General features: G+C 37.4%; 1 protein-coding gene across 1 annotated transcript; it reads right to left on the minus strand.

Annotated features, from left to right (window-relative positions):
- Positions 1 to 2,053: 2,053 nt before the first annotated feature.
- On the minus strand, positions 2,054 to 8,561 carry LOC140312816 (myelin and lymphocyte protein-like). The gene is made up of 4 exons (XM_072390640.1): positions 8,324 to 8,561; positions 4,188 to 4,352; positions 3,055 to 3,198; positions 2,054 to 2,325 (listed from the first exon to the last, which is right to left on the minus strand). The coding sequence occupies exons 1-4, from the start codon at positions 8,408 to 8,410 to the stop codon at positions 2,251 to 2,253; spliced, it is 471 nt and encodes a 156-aa protein (XP_072246741.1). The 5' UTR covers positions 8,411 to 8,561; the 3' UTR covers positions 2,054 to 2,250.
- Between the last annotated feature and the right edge of the window lie 6,560 nt (positions 8,562 to 15,121).

Raw genomic sequence — 15,121 nt, forward strand, 5'->3', positions numbered from 1 at the left:
TTTTTTTTCTCTGTCTGACTCCTGAATTCTAGAGGTGAGTCTCTCGTTACACAGGGCTGCAGCTGAGGGACACTTGGCCGAGGTCAACCTCTCTTTCTTAATACCCGCTGCCCACATCTCGCTTGAAATTAATTAAGTACAAGTGGGCACTGCTTCTCATGTGAAGTGAGCCCACAAGTATTGCACTCAGTGCCTGCAGTTTAGCAGCCCTGATCATTATTACCAGTTGGGTCATAACCTACTAAATGTCAGTTGATAATTTCAGGCTAATGCCTTGTTGTATCCACTACTGTTTCAAATATCGTTGAAAGCAAAAGAAAGTGAATACATCGCCATTCTGATATTTCCACTTGCATACAGCCATGTATTGTATCTATATACCTGCCGTGTACTGAAGTGGACTTTAACTATTTGTATGTACAGTAATGGTAGGTTTTAAGCAACTGAGCTTCAGAAATAGAAAGAAAGAGAAAACAACAAACCAAACCATGGGATCATTAAATCAGTATCATCTTAGAGTTTCTTTATTATATTATATACTTTTTCATCAGATAGATTTCAGTGGCCCAACATGAATCCAGTCAAGCAGGCATGTAGGCCTACAACAAAATAAAAATAAATGTGATAAATTCCTCCTTTTCTTGAGGAAACGAGAGACCCTAAACACAGATATGACAAGTTGATTCAGCTGTGACAAATATTTCACCAACTATATATGATCTGTTTCATATGACTCCAAGGAATATGTCCTCCATCTTTGCTCCCCACGTGTTGACTCTCTCAACCAGCAGAGTGCACATTTGAATGTCAGATTTATTTGTCTCGTCATAGATATCGAACATATGTTTGAAGATAAATCCTCTGAGTATTTACGTTCAGAAATTTCGAACATGCATCCATACAATACATAGAAACTTTCAGAAAAAGAGAGGGGGGAACTAAAGCTATTACCTTAAACTAAGCAAAAAGTTGGTCAAGGGGGAGAGTCATTGTACACATATATTCTTTCTGTTAAAAAAGAGAAATAATGCAGAAAATAAAAGGTATTCCCCTTCCCCCCTCAAGTTCAATTATCTCTGTATCGCCATCTGATTCTCCACATTTACTAAACTTAGATTTGCACTCTGATTATTTTAGATATTGGAAAGTCTGAAGCAGGATTTGTACAGACTGGTGGAAGGTACATTGGTACACAATGAGCAAATAAGAAAGAAAACAAAGGCCACAATTATTTCAAGAAAATTAAAGGATGTAAACTGCTATTGAAGGTGATACAAAGCATGAAAATAAATATTTGAACTCTTGGGGAGGAGAAATCATCCGTGACACGGAAGATACCTATACTGAGACCGCTGTTATCATCATATGTCTACAATAAATCTACTGTAAGGTAAATTTGACTTTTAACTTGGGACAATTTAAAACATGCTTTGTAAAAACTTTGAACATAGAGTTTGGAAGACAAAGACAAGATGATATAATGAATAAATGCTGTAAAGTTGCATTATGGGAAATGTAGGATTCAGTGTGCTTCAACACCATCCAGATATGTGCATATTAGGTTAATTGGTAATTCTAAATTGATCCTAAGGGTGAGCGTGAGCATGCATAGTTTTTTTCTTATTGGTCTCTCTGTGGCCCTGTAATGTACACCATCCCTTGCCCAATGACACATGGAATAGGCTCCAGCCCTCTGCGATCCTGAAATGGATTGAGTGGGTATGGAAAACGGATGGATAGGATCTAGCGTCATTGTTTTAAACCTGACTCAGTCTATTGTACAGCAGGAACTTTCCCTTTATTGAAAAAATATAGTGCATATAAATTTATAATTTTTTTAAAAATATGTTGTAGCTCCTAAATATTCAACTGGATCAGTGGTTTCATTAGTTATGTACACTCATCAACCTTTTTTATACGAAATTTAATTCTGAAAAACACATCATTTGAGCAGGTTCACCTCACATCAGTTTGTTCTGACCAAAGAAACAGTGCCTTTGTCATTAAGAAAACACTAAATAACGAGGTAATAATATGCAGGTTTGACTCATTAAGGTGTCCAGTGAACAATTTTTAATGATCATGTGCTTGTCTTTGACCCATTTCATCCATTTTGTTTGACACTCTGGTATAAAAGAAAAAGTTACTCTTGCTGAAATGTAAATTAATTTAGTAAAACAAAGTTATTCCGTGTTTAGGACGATGAGAGGTTGTTTCATTTCTCTTGTTCTTCATGTGTGCTGTTCTGTTTTAGGACCTCTTCCATCGAATGGCAGAGAAAATGGTGTGGATGAAGTAAAGAAGAGTGGCCACAAAGGACATCACCTAAAACATGCACACAGACAGGACAGGTGATGGTCAGTCAGAGTCCAGAAGATGGTGGTTTTACCTTCATACCACATAAATTTGGATTTAAATAAGCTTGAAAATCTGTGTTTAACATATCTGTTTGTAGTTGTTGGTTAAACATTTATATAAAGACCACTTTCTATAGCTCAAAATGACACTCAAAACTTTCACCTAAATGTCTTGGTTTATTTGTTTTTGGTTTTATATTCTGTTTTTCTCATTTCCATGTTTTGTCTTCTGTGTGTTCTGTGTTGGGTTCCATTAAGTGTATTTAATTTTTATGATGCTTTGCTTTCACTCTCATGTTCTGTATTACAGAGTCAGTTCATGGTTTACCAGCCTAGCTTCCTGCTCTTCCGACACACCTGGCCCTAGTTTCCAACTGCCACACCTGAATTGCTTTAGTCATTACTTCCCCCACTATATAAGCATGTGTTCAATTATTCTTTGACAGATCTTTGTCATTTTCATAGCTGTGTTGCCTGCTTTTCTATTTGTTTGTCCCTCCCAGCTTTACATATATTCAATAAGACAACTTTGCATCACATTAAGAATATTTCAGTAACAGTGATACCTGGTGGCCAGTTTATGTGCAAAAAATTAATTAAGGTGTGCCAAATACACCAGTGCACAGTAGTGACTGTCCTTGCTATTGACTGGTGGTGGAATAGCAAAGTCAGCAAAAAAGATTTGTGAATGACATACCACTGCAGCTATGTCCAGTTTGAGGATTTTGGACATTTGATCAGATGGCAACTGCTTAGGAGCGAACCTGTTGATGATGGTATAAGCCAGAACCACAGACGCACTGAGGTAGAAAACCACCGCCAAAAAATGAAAACCTGCATCCTGCAACAGGAGAGGTGGGATGGGAAGTTAGGGGAGGGAGAAAGATTAGGCAGAAAAAGAAGGGGGGAAACTTCAAAGTAAACAGATTAGTGAAGAGAAGCAGAAAAGCACAACAGTAAGTCAATACTGTCAAGTGAACCCCATCTGCCTTGATTTTTGTGCTTATAGGCTGTTATAAGAACAAGCCAGTGTCTGTGATGGTATAAGGGGGCATCAGTGTACATGATATGGGTAACCTTTCAATATGCGAGGGTACCATTGATGCAGACGTGAATATCAAAATCCAGAATATTTTGGAGAGATAGGTGCTATTTCAAGACAACATCTTTTTCTGGCAAATAAATGGTCGTTTCAGCAGGACAGTGACAGACTTCATTCTGCACAGTTTGCAACTTCTTCATAGACGCAGGGTGTGTGTGTTTGACTGGCCTGCCTGTGCTCCAGATCTGTCTCCTATTGAAAATGTATGAAACGTCATGAAGAGGAGAATGTGACGGCAACAGCTGCTGTGTGCAACTGAAAGCTCGCTGTGCAGCAACAATGAACACAGATTCCTCTGAAAAACTGCAACGATTAGTATCCTCAGGCAATTACAGGCAATTAAAAAGCATAATCAAATAGAAAGCTGATGCAACACAAATATAAATATGCCTCTCTTCAATCTTTTAAGAGTGTGTTGCTGTCATCTAATTCTGGATTTTGTCATATTTTGTATGCAATGAGGCTGGTCTGTGAAGACACTAAATCATTAGTGGTGTCTTTCAAATGTAAAAAAAAAAATTGTATTATATTTTTATAAAACCTCAACACTGGAGGGTTCCTGATCTGAATCCTGGCTGGGGCCTTTCAGTGTGGAGTTTGCATGTTGTCCCCATGCATGTGAGTCACATCTGGGTGCAATATTTGGACATGCATTTACTTTAGTATTCTGTCAATCAAACTGTCTGTTTACCCATTTAACAAATCAGTAAGAGATGGGTGTGTCTCACCAGTGACGGCCAGATTCCAGCCTGATTGCCTCCACAGAGGAAGATGAAGAACCAGAGTGTTGTCCCTATGAAGCAAAAGATGGATACGAACATCACCCAGCCCAAGGGATTGTCTGGTATGACTCGAGTTGATGCAACCAGGATCCACACTAGACCCCCAAACACCTGCAGGATCACACAGAGGAGGGTGGTCAGTATGTATTATACTGGAAAAGAAAATTCTGAAAATAACTGGAAGGCCAGCAGAGATATTTATGAGGCTTTAGTCATAAATCATGTTACCACTGATTTTTTTTTATCATGTGGACAGAAAATTTGAGAATTTTATATTAAAACATAATAAATTGATGCAGCAAGTCAGACTATATTCTATAATATGAATTGGGATCTAAAACAGTTAGATCCCTAATTTTATGGTATTTGCTAAATGTTCTGTACCCGTGAGGGCACATAAACGCACGCTGTGTGTCACCTCTCTTCAGTGTATTGTCTCAGTTTCTCTCTCCTCCTTTGACAAACATTAAGCTTGAAAGCATATTTAGGGAGAGCATGAACCTTTAGTATTTGTCATTCTCATCACATTGTCATTGTGCAATGCGATTTCCTGTGATTCATTATTTTTACGGAAAACATTTTGACATGTCCCAATAGGACAACTTTATGTGTAATAAATAAATAAATAATAAATTAATTATTTCCTTTTTCTGGATGTTTGTTTTCTGGTATTTATTTTGTTTTCTTTCTATGACTCCATCACCATGATAGTTTGTGCTGCAGCGGTGTAGTTTCCTGTTTGGGAATTCAATTAACAAACAATGAACAAACCCACTGTTAAAGGTCAGAATAATACCTGTGAACACTTCTGAAATGGTCTACTTTGTCCTTATTGAGTTAAAGGTTTCCCCCTCTTAATGTGTTTTATTAAGCAAATGAACATGAAGCCCTCAATTATCAAGTGTGCTGAACTGGAGCCAGAGCAAACACCAGCAGGGGAATATCAGGATCCAAACTGGCAGCATGCTAAACTAGTGAGGAAATTTCCTACAATTCCAAAAACAACCACTCCTTATTTGCTCGACAAATGCAGAGCGCATACTTTATGCTGGGGGAAGAAAAACATTATTTTACAAAGTATAATTGATCCAATCTGTTCTCTGTCTGAACTCATTAAAGAAGTCAAATTCTTTTAATATCTTTTATCAGTATAAGATTATTTCTAACTGAATAAATACCAAGGTTTCAGTTAGCTGTGTAAACACACTGATCAAAGCCTGAACAATGTATTAATGTATTAAATCTAATGCTTCTTATTTTTCTTTGGAGCCCAGCAACCAACATTCAATCTATCAGAAAAGGAATGTGCCAAGCCCTAAATCAAACAATGTGCCAGCATATATTTCCCCCACATTACATTCGTTTAAGTCCATGAATGCAGATTCTCTTCTCTATGGACCAACATAATGAGCAGAAAATGCTCTTAAATATTTTCTTCATTCCCGCTGTGAAATTAAAGTTTTGTGAGCTAAAGTTAAATGTATAACATAACATGAACAATTCTGTAATTTGCTTGTTGGAAAACATGCTTTCAACAGTAAGTCTGTTGGTAATAAAGTAGCTGTTGTCTGTCAATTCAGTTTCGCCTCCACCTTTCATGTTATTCTCTTCATGTTCGTCTCATTCTGAGTTCAAGCCTTTGAAGGCATAGAGCCACAATGATAAGATATCTCAAGATCTGACAGTGATGAAAGGAAAAAACAACCACAAGCACAATGCATCAAGAACTTGAGTAACAGAGCAAACAGACAGAGCAACAGCCCGAGACTGTGAAAACATTGGATTACAATGGCAAAACATTACTTTAAATGATCACATGATGGGCTATCAGCCCACAATCGTTATTTCTCCATATCAGAGCTGTCTGTCACTACATCAATGGCTTTTCATGTGAAAAGAAAATGCTCCATGGCTTAGTGAATACCTTCCAAAATGTTATGTTGTCCTGCCACATGGTCCTGAAATGTTAGCATTTGATCTCGTCTTTGGTAAAGGGAAGATGATTTACAAATGTCACATTTTCTGATTTCTCCCAACTGTCACAAAAAGCATCTGTCATTAAAAGATTGATGCTTCCAGTCATACTTTGGCAGGGTGTGTGCATTAAAACACCTTGGTTAATTAAAGGTATTAAAAGCTGTTTGGATAAGGTTACACTTTAAAAACAACTTAGGTGTGCCTCCCTCAGTTTGGTCTGTTTTGGCAGACTTCTTGGCTTGCACTGAAATGTACAGAAAAGTTTTTCTGTGAGTTTCCTTCTTTGCTTTTTTGCTCCCATGAGACACAATTAAAGGACCATGTGTTTTGTAGAAGTTTAAGAAAACGTTACCACTTCCCACTCGATACCTGAATAAACCTTATTATAAAGTTTCTTATTCACTAGTTTTGAGTCTTTATCATAAATCCCATCTCAGATATACAAAACAGCAACAGACTTAATGGAAACCACAAACAATTGAGTGATGTCATGGTGGCCATGTCCATCAACTGTATCCGGTCTATTATTTCCCCCTCTGAACTTTCTTTGTTTGACTTTGCTTTCCATTCAACTTCCCTCTCAGAAAACAACTGTGGATAAGCTTTGCTCTTCACTCATCCCTGTCCTGTCCTCTGTCATTTTCTGAAAAGGTGCAAGCCAGCGAGTAAACCATGGGAGCTGATGGCTGGTTTAGATTTACACCTCGTTCTGCAACTATATCTGTGTACCACAGGTGTTTTTCCATCTGTGTCACAAAGATTTAATCTTCCATGCCAAGAAAAATGGTTCAGGTTTGCTATTTACACCATTGGTTACAAACTAAACTTCAGCTACTAATAAGGAATATGAGTTTCCATTAGAAAGCAAAAAAAAAGGATTTCAGACAGCTTTATGCTTTTATTAGTCAAAACCTTTTATATAGTATTTCTAAAAAGTTGTGGTAATGGCTGCAAAAAATGCCATATGCCTGTTTTTGTGAAATTTGATTATTCCTTTTTTGTTTGTTTTAACTTTTAGCAAGTAGCTGGTTAAAATGTGTGTATCCTCTGGACATTGCTTTACTGTGAGCTGCAGAACTTTTTTTAGTTGCAATTTTGAAGTCTTTTCTCCTCAACAGTTTTGTGTGGAGAACAGCTGCAGATGTTAAAGGTGATTCCTTTTAAGACAGAAACTTTGTCACAAAGGTGTCTCTTGGATTTTAAAAGATAATTATTTACCATTACAAGATACTGTATTAGGAACTCTTTTCGGTTCATTTCACCACCATCAAACCACTATGATCTCAATAATATACAAATAGTGGAGCCGTTACCTTTTAGGCAATAAAAAATGCAAAGACAGGTAGGCTTGGTTCAGGTAGAATATATGGGTTAGGTGTTGAATTAGATTGCACAGCTGTTTCTAACTTAGAGTTCAGTTAGCACAAGTATTCAAATATTATTATAGCAAAACTATTGCATCACGTGTCATAGAATAATTCATTACTAAAAACTAATTGTGGTAGCTGTTTGCCGTTGGTATGGAAACATGTTTGCAGAAACAATACGTCCTTCAACAATAACTGTCAGTATGAACTCAACAGGTCGTAAAGCTGTCTGAGAACCATTTCTGGCTACCTTGTTATTCATTAAGTGAAACAAAAAGAGCTTTTGAAGAGAATGTATTGAGTTTAATCTTGGACTCAATATTAAATGGTTTTATTTGATCTGCTTGGCTAAATAAACTCCATCACCCTCTGTAATATTCACAGTTGGTTGGCTGGTGTCTTTACTTTGTGTTGGCTCATCTGATCAAACACTGTTAACCAACATGATTAGATAGATTCTTATCTGAAAGGACTGTCACCTCTACTGGGTAATGATGAGGAGGCAGATAGAGAGACAAGGAAAACAGGATCATAGTGATGCTAACTTGAGTGAATAAGAAATGATTAAAGACAACATGCAAGAAAACAGGCAAATGAAGAAGGGGAAAAATCATTTCACTGTCATTATGAAGACAGTGGAGATTAAATCAAAAATAAGAGAGAGAAAATTAAATGTGGAGGAGGATCCCCCACAACGATAACCTAACAAAAATGACAATGTACAAATGAGAAACTCACAAACTCAGGGATGAAGAAGAGGTCGGGAATGGTCATGAAGATCCTGCCACCCGTGGGTAGAACATCACCTGATGTGGTGGAGGCCATAGTCCAAAATTCAGTGTGTATGTGTGTGCGATAACCCCTAGAATGAGACGTGTAACTTGTTTTAATCAGCTTTATAAGGGAAAAGGCTGTCTTACTCTCCTGTTCTCTCTTCTCCTGCACCTCCCTCCGTTTATTCTCCACTCCACTTACCCATCCATTCCCAAACTACCTGTTTGACAGGTGCTTTTTGGCTTTGTTTGTGTAACGAGAGTATGTATATGGTCTCTGTGTGTTGTGTGAGTGCTTATGTGTGCAGATTTCATGTTTGTGCCCTGATGTGTTTGTGTACATACCACTATAAATGTCAATGACCCCATTTACACACCTACAAAAAAGTGGCTTTAAGATTTTAGAGCTTTTCTTGTTTTTTTCTTTAGTTTCATCTGCATTTCTACATCATTTTTGTAGTTATACCTCAGTCGAATCGTCCAAAATAATGTTACTCGTATACTGATTGGCTGGCATCAATACCTAAATTGATTTGAATTGTCTAAATTAAGTTGGTCTGTGATGACACAATAAAATGATTACTTTTGTCCCATTTTGTCCTTTCTTTTCAAATTTTTTAGTGTGTTGCTGTATCATTTTTTTCATACAATGAAGTTGGTCAATGAAGATGCTGAAAATGTTGTTGTACTTGTGTTTGTTAGATAGAGATTCGGCCAAAGTAATAAATCACAAATACAAGTTTTATTGCGTTATAGAAAATGTCACAACTTTTCTGGAAATGAGGTTGGTACATTCAAAGAAATAAAGAATAAAGAATTTAGCAAAACCATGAAAGTTTCAAGTTTCAGTCAGTCCTTGAAAGCTGTTGTTTAAGTAGTCTAACTGAGCTTTTAACTCCATAACAGCTGAATGAAAGCTTGAGTCTATGTTCATTTTTAAATCTGTCTGCATGTGTTTGTGCCACTGAATCCCTGTTAAACCAATGTTTTCTTTTATTAGCATTCCACTAAAACTGAAACACAGGCTACAGGAGATAGATTAGGAAGGTCTGTTTGGCTTGTTAACGTAAAGTGCACATGCGGCTGAACAAAGAAAAGAGGCATCAGGTTGAAAAGAGGATGGGATAGAAATGGCAAACACGGAGAGGCTCACAGGTGGATGAAGGAGTCTAGAATGAAACAAAAAAGCATTCGTCCATAAAAAAGGGAGCTGCTGGGAGTGGCTGGGCCGGTTACACTGTAGTTTTTCACTTGCCAATGTATGACAAATGTTAGAACCAGGACATAAAAGGGGTATCAATTTTTTCATCTAAATCTTGATAAAGTTCCTAAATGTTCAACTATTCCTGCATTTTCTTCATCTATAGCAATATATGTCAGTAAGCAGTGACATAAGAGATGTGTGAGTACAAACTGGTTTGCTTGTGCATGAACTGGCAAACACAGCATGATGGTCTCCAAGAAGAAGGATTAAATCTCTGCACAGTATACAAAACCTATTGTGTAGGACGACACTGTCCAACCTTTTACCTCAGTCTCAATCCATAGAATAACTAGATCCTTGAATTTTTCTCTCTTTGAAATATTGAATATTCTGAAATATTCTCTCTTTACTTCTCTTTTCCTGATAACTACACAGCTCAAGTCAGTGGAGTTTTGAAAAGGAGAAAGTCTACACTTGGTGTCTCAAACTGCGAGTCCATAAAAAAGTTGGTGACATATGAGAAATTATTTTAAAAAGTGGGACTGTTAACTGTAAATTACTTGTAATCATAGAACTAAAAAACATATCCTTCACTTCATTATCATGAGTGATCACCTTTTGGCACACTGAAAGACTTTTCATAGTTCAGTAGCTCTCAAAGGAGGGCTGGTTTCTTGAGACATACACGTATGACTTGTGTCAATGACGAACCAACTTAATTACCCTGATAATTTAATATCAAGTGAATCACTCTGTAAGAGCGGTTTTCTTGCTTTCAAAGTCCAGGCTCTCTCTTTCAGTGAGCGAAACTGGCTTTGTTCTGTTGGTGCTGACACACCCTGAGTCAACCTGTCCATCTGATAGGGCCACTAAAATGTGTTTGGAGACCCTCCTGTGTTGCTACAAAGCTTAAAGTCAGCCACACCAACAAGTCTACATGGAGCAAGGGTTGCTGGTGATAAGATCCTGTCAAACCAACATGTCTGTAGAAAGCCCCCAGTTCACCGAGGTGCTTACATTTGGTGTTTCTATACAAGGGTAGGAGGCAGGACCACTTTGTCCTTCCCGTTGTTGTCAGCAGCTGCAACAGGAGTTTGTTAGAAGTGAAAGTTTATCCATCTCACTTAATTTGGAGGGATATAATAGTAATCTCTGCCAAAGATCCGGGATGCAAATCACCAGATATAAATGGCTGCATGTTTGTGTTGGATGTAGAAATACTCTGAAATAAACAGCATTATCAGTGATATAGAAACAAAACATAGAAAATAGGGTATTTGTATTTCACTACTAAAGCCTTGATCATCATAATTCATAACTTCTTTATCAAAATACATGACATGATATAGTTGCTTCTGAAATTAACATAATGTAATTGCTATCTCTGTGTTTATACTTAATGTATATTCTTTATTTGCACAATGCATATCATGCCTGTTGTAAAACGGAGTGCACTTTATTACATGCACTGTATCCCTGCTTTATGCCTCTTGTGCAACACTGTGCAAACTTAATTTAAGTATGAAAAACTAACAATTAATCTTTAACTTTTATATGGAGGACTAAAAGTAAACTTGTTTTACTGTGCTTATGAGAAAGAAGTTTATTATTGACTTTCCATCAAAAGCTTAAAAAGATGGCTTTCATGTTAAAAAACTAAAAACCAAATGAAAATTACAAACTAAAATATACCCTGGACACAAATATTGAGCCTTTTGATTCAATTAAATTAGCCTTTCCAACAAAAGAAAAGAAAAGATTCATCCCAACTTCAGCTGAAACATGAGCTGAATTAACCATTCAGTTGTGCTTTTTTAATCAATAAGAAGTGTGTTTTTATCTTATTTACAGCAGTGGAGAGGGCACTTCTGAGAGCATGAGAAATATTTTTATCAAACATCATTCCAAAGGCTGCAAGGCAAGGCAGTCACGAAAGGTCTTAAAACTCCAGTTTCAACAGTTTGTGATAAAGGAGTTTCACAGTCATAAAACAAGGAATATATTTCCAGAAAGTGAAAATAAGAAGGAAACTTAATGAAAAGAAGTTGTTGGAGGCTGGTGCAAATTGTGAAGAAAAAGATCATGCAAGACATCTAAAGAGCTGCAGTCTGACCTAGAGTAATCTGAAGTGTTGGTTTCAGCCTCTAAGCCAATCTAAGTAGAGCCACATCTGGTTGAAGGGGAACTCCTCTGTTGAAAAGCCCAAAAAGTCAAGCCATAATGTGTTATTGTGCAGAAGAAACCATAGTGGAAACTATTGAAATGCTGTGCATCATGTTGTAAACAAAATAAATGAAGGCCGTTTTACTGACAGTAAAACATGGTAGAGTTTCCATAATGCTCTGAGGCCCCTTTGCTGTTTATGACACCAGATGCAGTGAATGTATAAATTAAATTAAATGATTAAATCAGAAGATTAGTTCAATTTGAAGTGAAAATGTGTCACCTGTGTGAGAACACAAGGTTTGAGGAAAATAACTTTGGTCTCTCAGCTGAACAATGAAATGTTACACACATCGAATAGCACAAAAAGATAGTTTAACAGAAAAGATCCCACTGAAACCCTTTGGAGAGAGTTGGAATCTGCTCAGGAGTCCAGCTGAGAATAAATGGGAGGACTAAGTGTAGACGGGTCTAAAAGCAGCTTGTAAAACTGGTTCAGGGGTTCCAATATTTCCTAAAGCAACGTGAGTAACTTATCTCCAACCAAAGGTGTAGGAATTAAAGTCTTCACATGCTTTTCATACAAAGCACTTAAAGATGCTGTATGTTGATTTGGTCCAACAAATAACAGTGTTTGCAGCAAACATTTCTACTATATGAGCCTGCAAACTCATCCCTGGAATGTTCAAAGGCTTATTTTCTCTTGTCATAAAATGTAAAACTGTCCTGAGCTTGTCTTTATCACCAGACAAACGCACACAACAAAACAAGCAGTGTTCAGAGACACACCTCTTACTAGCTTCTTGGTTTTGGATCTGGTTACAAGGCACACACACATACAAACACTTCCATGGGAACCCCTACAAGCTCTATAAATACAAAAGACATTTGTCAGCGCTGGGTGTAGTTACACACTGTAACTCACATACCAGCCGTGAACAAGAGTGTGTTCTGTTTTGACTCCATTGAAGTGATCAAATAGTTTTTACCCATAAAAAGAGAAAAATTAACGTGATTCAAGACTTCATCCTACTGCAGTTTAAACTCTGACCTAAAGATAAGCATCAATGCAATGGTTCCACCCACTGCATGTTAACTTGATGGACCAAGCCTCTTTTGTTCACGTGTCTGCTCTACTGAGTCTTGTGAGCTCTGGGGGATCTGCTCTCTGGCTGACCTTTACTAACATTTACTTTACTAACAAGTGCTTTACTAACAGCTCAGAAGCATTAATTGGCGGTGGTTTAGATGTACGTTCCATTGTAATGAACAAACAATGCAAACTCACATAAACTATATAGAAAATGTACTTTGCAAGGTAGCTGGATCCTCGAAAGATCACAACCATGAAATAATCCAACTGCCAGGTTTCAAGTTATATTTTCACATCTAAAGCATATTGTGTCGAACCAATCAGCATCCTGTTTATGGAGTGGCGCTTTCAGTTTGTGGTGAATATATCTCTTCTCAGTCCCCTTAAACTGAAAACACCTGTGAAGGTTCAAATCTATGCCTTCTACATAGTACTTAGAAACACTTGTAGAATTATCTTTTTCTGTCTTTTCCCTAAACAGAAATGTCAGAAGCTGCAAATCTAATGCAAATTTCACCATTGAGTTGTAATAGATGGAGCGCAATGACAAAAATTGCTTAAAAAAAGTATAAGTATAAGAGGACAGGTGGAACCATGTCCAATCATAAGCAAAAGCTGTTGTCCCTACCTTCTCTGTGAACCTTCTTTTGTGGAAGGTTTTTGTGTTTTGTGAAATAGAGTTTCTTTTGCTCTTTCAGTGTTCATTTTAGGATTTCAGGGCACCCCGAAGACTGTATGTGGCTGCATTGGAAGTTGTTTTGATAGACAGACAATTCATCTAACTTATTTCCTTAACTTATTTAACTTATTTTTTTGTGCTTTTTGAAAGTTCCAACTTTTTTCTTAACAGTTTTCACCGACAGTTTCTCAGCTGGTTCTATACAAATGATCACCCTGCATGTCAGATAAGCGTTAAGCAATGTAATGTGATGAAGACAGGAACAAAAACATGTATGTTAGGTTAATTGGTGACTCTAAAATTGTCCTTAGGAGTGCGTGTGTGGTTGTTTGTCTCGTTGGTCTCTGTGTGGCCCTGTGATGGACTGGCCACCTGTCCAGGGTGTACCCCGCCTCTCGCCCGATGACCACTGGAATCGGCTCCAGCCCCCCCAGCGACCTGATCGACGGATTAAGCTGGTATAGAAAATGGATGGATGGATGGATGGATGGATGATCAACATATTCAACATGTCACATTTTATAGGATTTCACAACTTTTCACTAAGTTTAAGTTCCCTTTCTTTAGTACTTTGTTTATGGATTATCTTAACAATAACATGGCTTTAAATTGGTAGATGTTAGCCAGTCCCAGCCTCCTGGATCATCTTTCCAGCATAAAACTGGTCACTGGAACCTCCCACTTTCTTGCCCAGCTTGCTCCCCCTCTTCCTCCTCTTCCCCCTCCTAACACACAATAGGTGTCCTGGGGCACAGAGAGAACTGGGTGAGAATGTCTCAACATTACCAGATCACAATAGCCCATCTACAGTCAGGTTTCCTGTCTGTACGAAAGTATCATTCTTCTAACAAAAATCAAATATTCAATGGCTGGCAGAGGGGCTGCCTTTGAAAATCTGACTTGAAGTAAACACATTTATTCACCTTTTCAGTTATGCATAGTTATCAGTGTAATTCCTTTAGAACAAACAAGTACAAGCTGCTAATATCAACTTTTGTGGATATTCTCTAAGTCATCTTATGAGCTATCTCTCCTAATGGTGGCATGTCAGGTGGAAGGCCTACTACTCTACACTGCTCAAGATCTGAAAATGTATTTCTTAGATAAGTCTTCCACCTCTGACTTTGATGCTTTAAGCTGCCCTCCCTTTTCCTGGTTAAACAACCCTTTAACAAACTTGAACAGGTCCCTGTAAAACGCAGTTCTTACATATTCTATCTTCTTTCAGGACCTAATTACTTTCTTTTTAAGTCCTAATATGTAAAACCTTAGAGCTGAGATAGGGTGTGCCTTCTTTTTCCGCCTGTGCGAATCAAAGCAGTTTATTTGTAAACCTGTTTTGGAGTTATTGTAAACCATATTTCAACATGCTGCAAAGTAGATGGATTTGGTTCTACTGTCCATCGATATCATTATATATTATATGTGCTTTTTCAAAACCTATCATTGTAAAGCATCCTAAATCTGAATTGCATTTGCTAACTTACGATGCACATGGTGTTGTACGACTTGTTTTTTATGATTTGTAGATTTGAGCTTAAAGCAAATGTAATGGGATAATAAATTATACAAGATTGATTTTACTAGTCATTGAACTAGTGGTTTATTATTTGAATAAGGCTAA

The sequence above is a fragment of the Leuresthes tenuis genome, unplaced genomic scaffold, assembly GCF_036924035.1.
Source record: "Leuresthes tenuis unplaced genomic scaffold, fLeuTen1.0.hap1 SCAF_8, whole genome shotgun sequence".
Taxonomy (NCBI): Eukaryota; Metazoa; Chordata; class Actinopteri; order Atheriniformes; family Atherinopsidae; genus Leuresthes; species Leuresthes tenuis.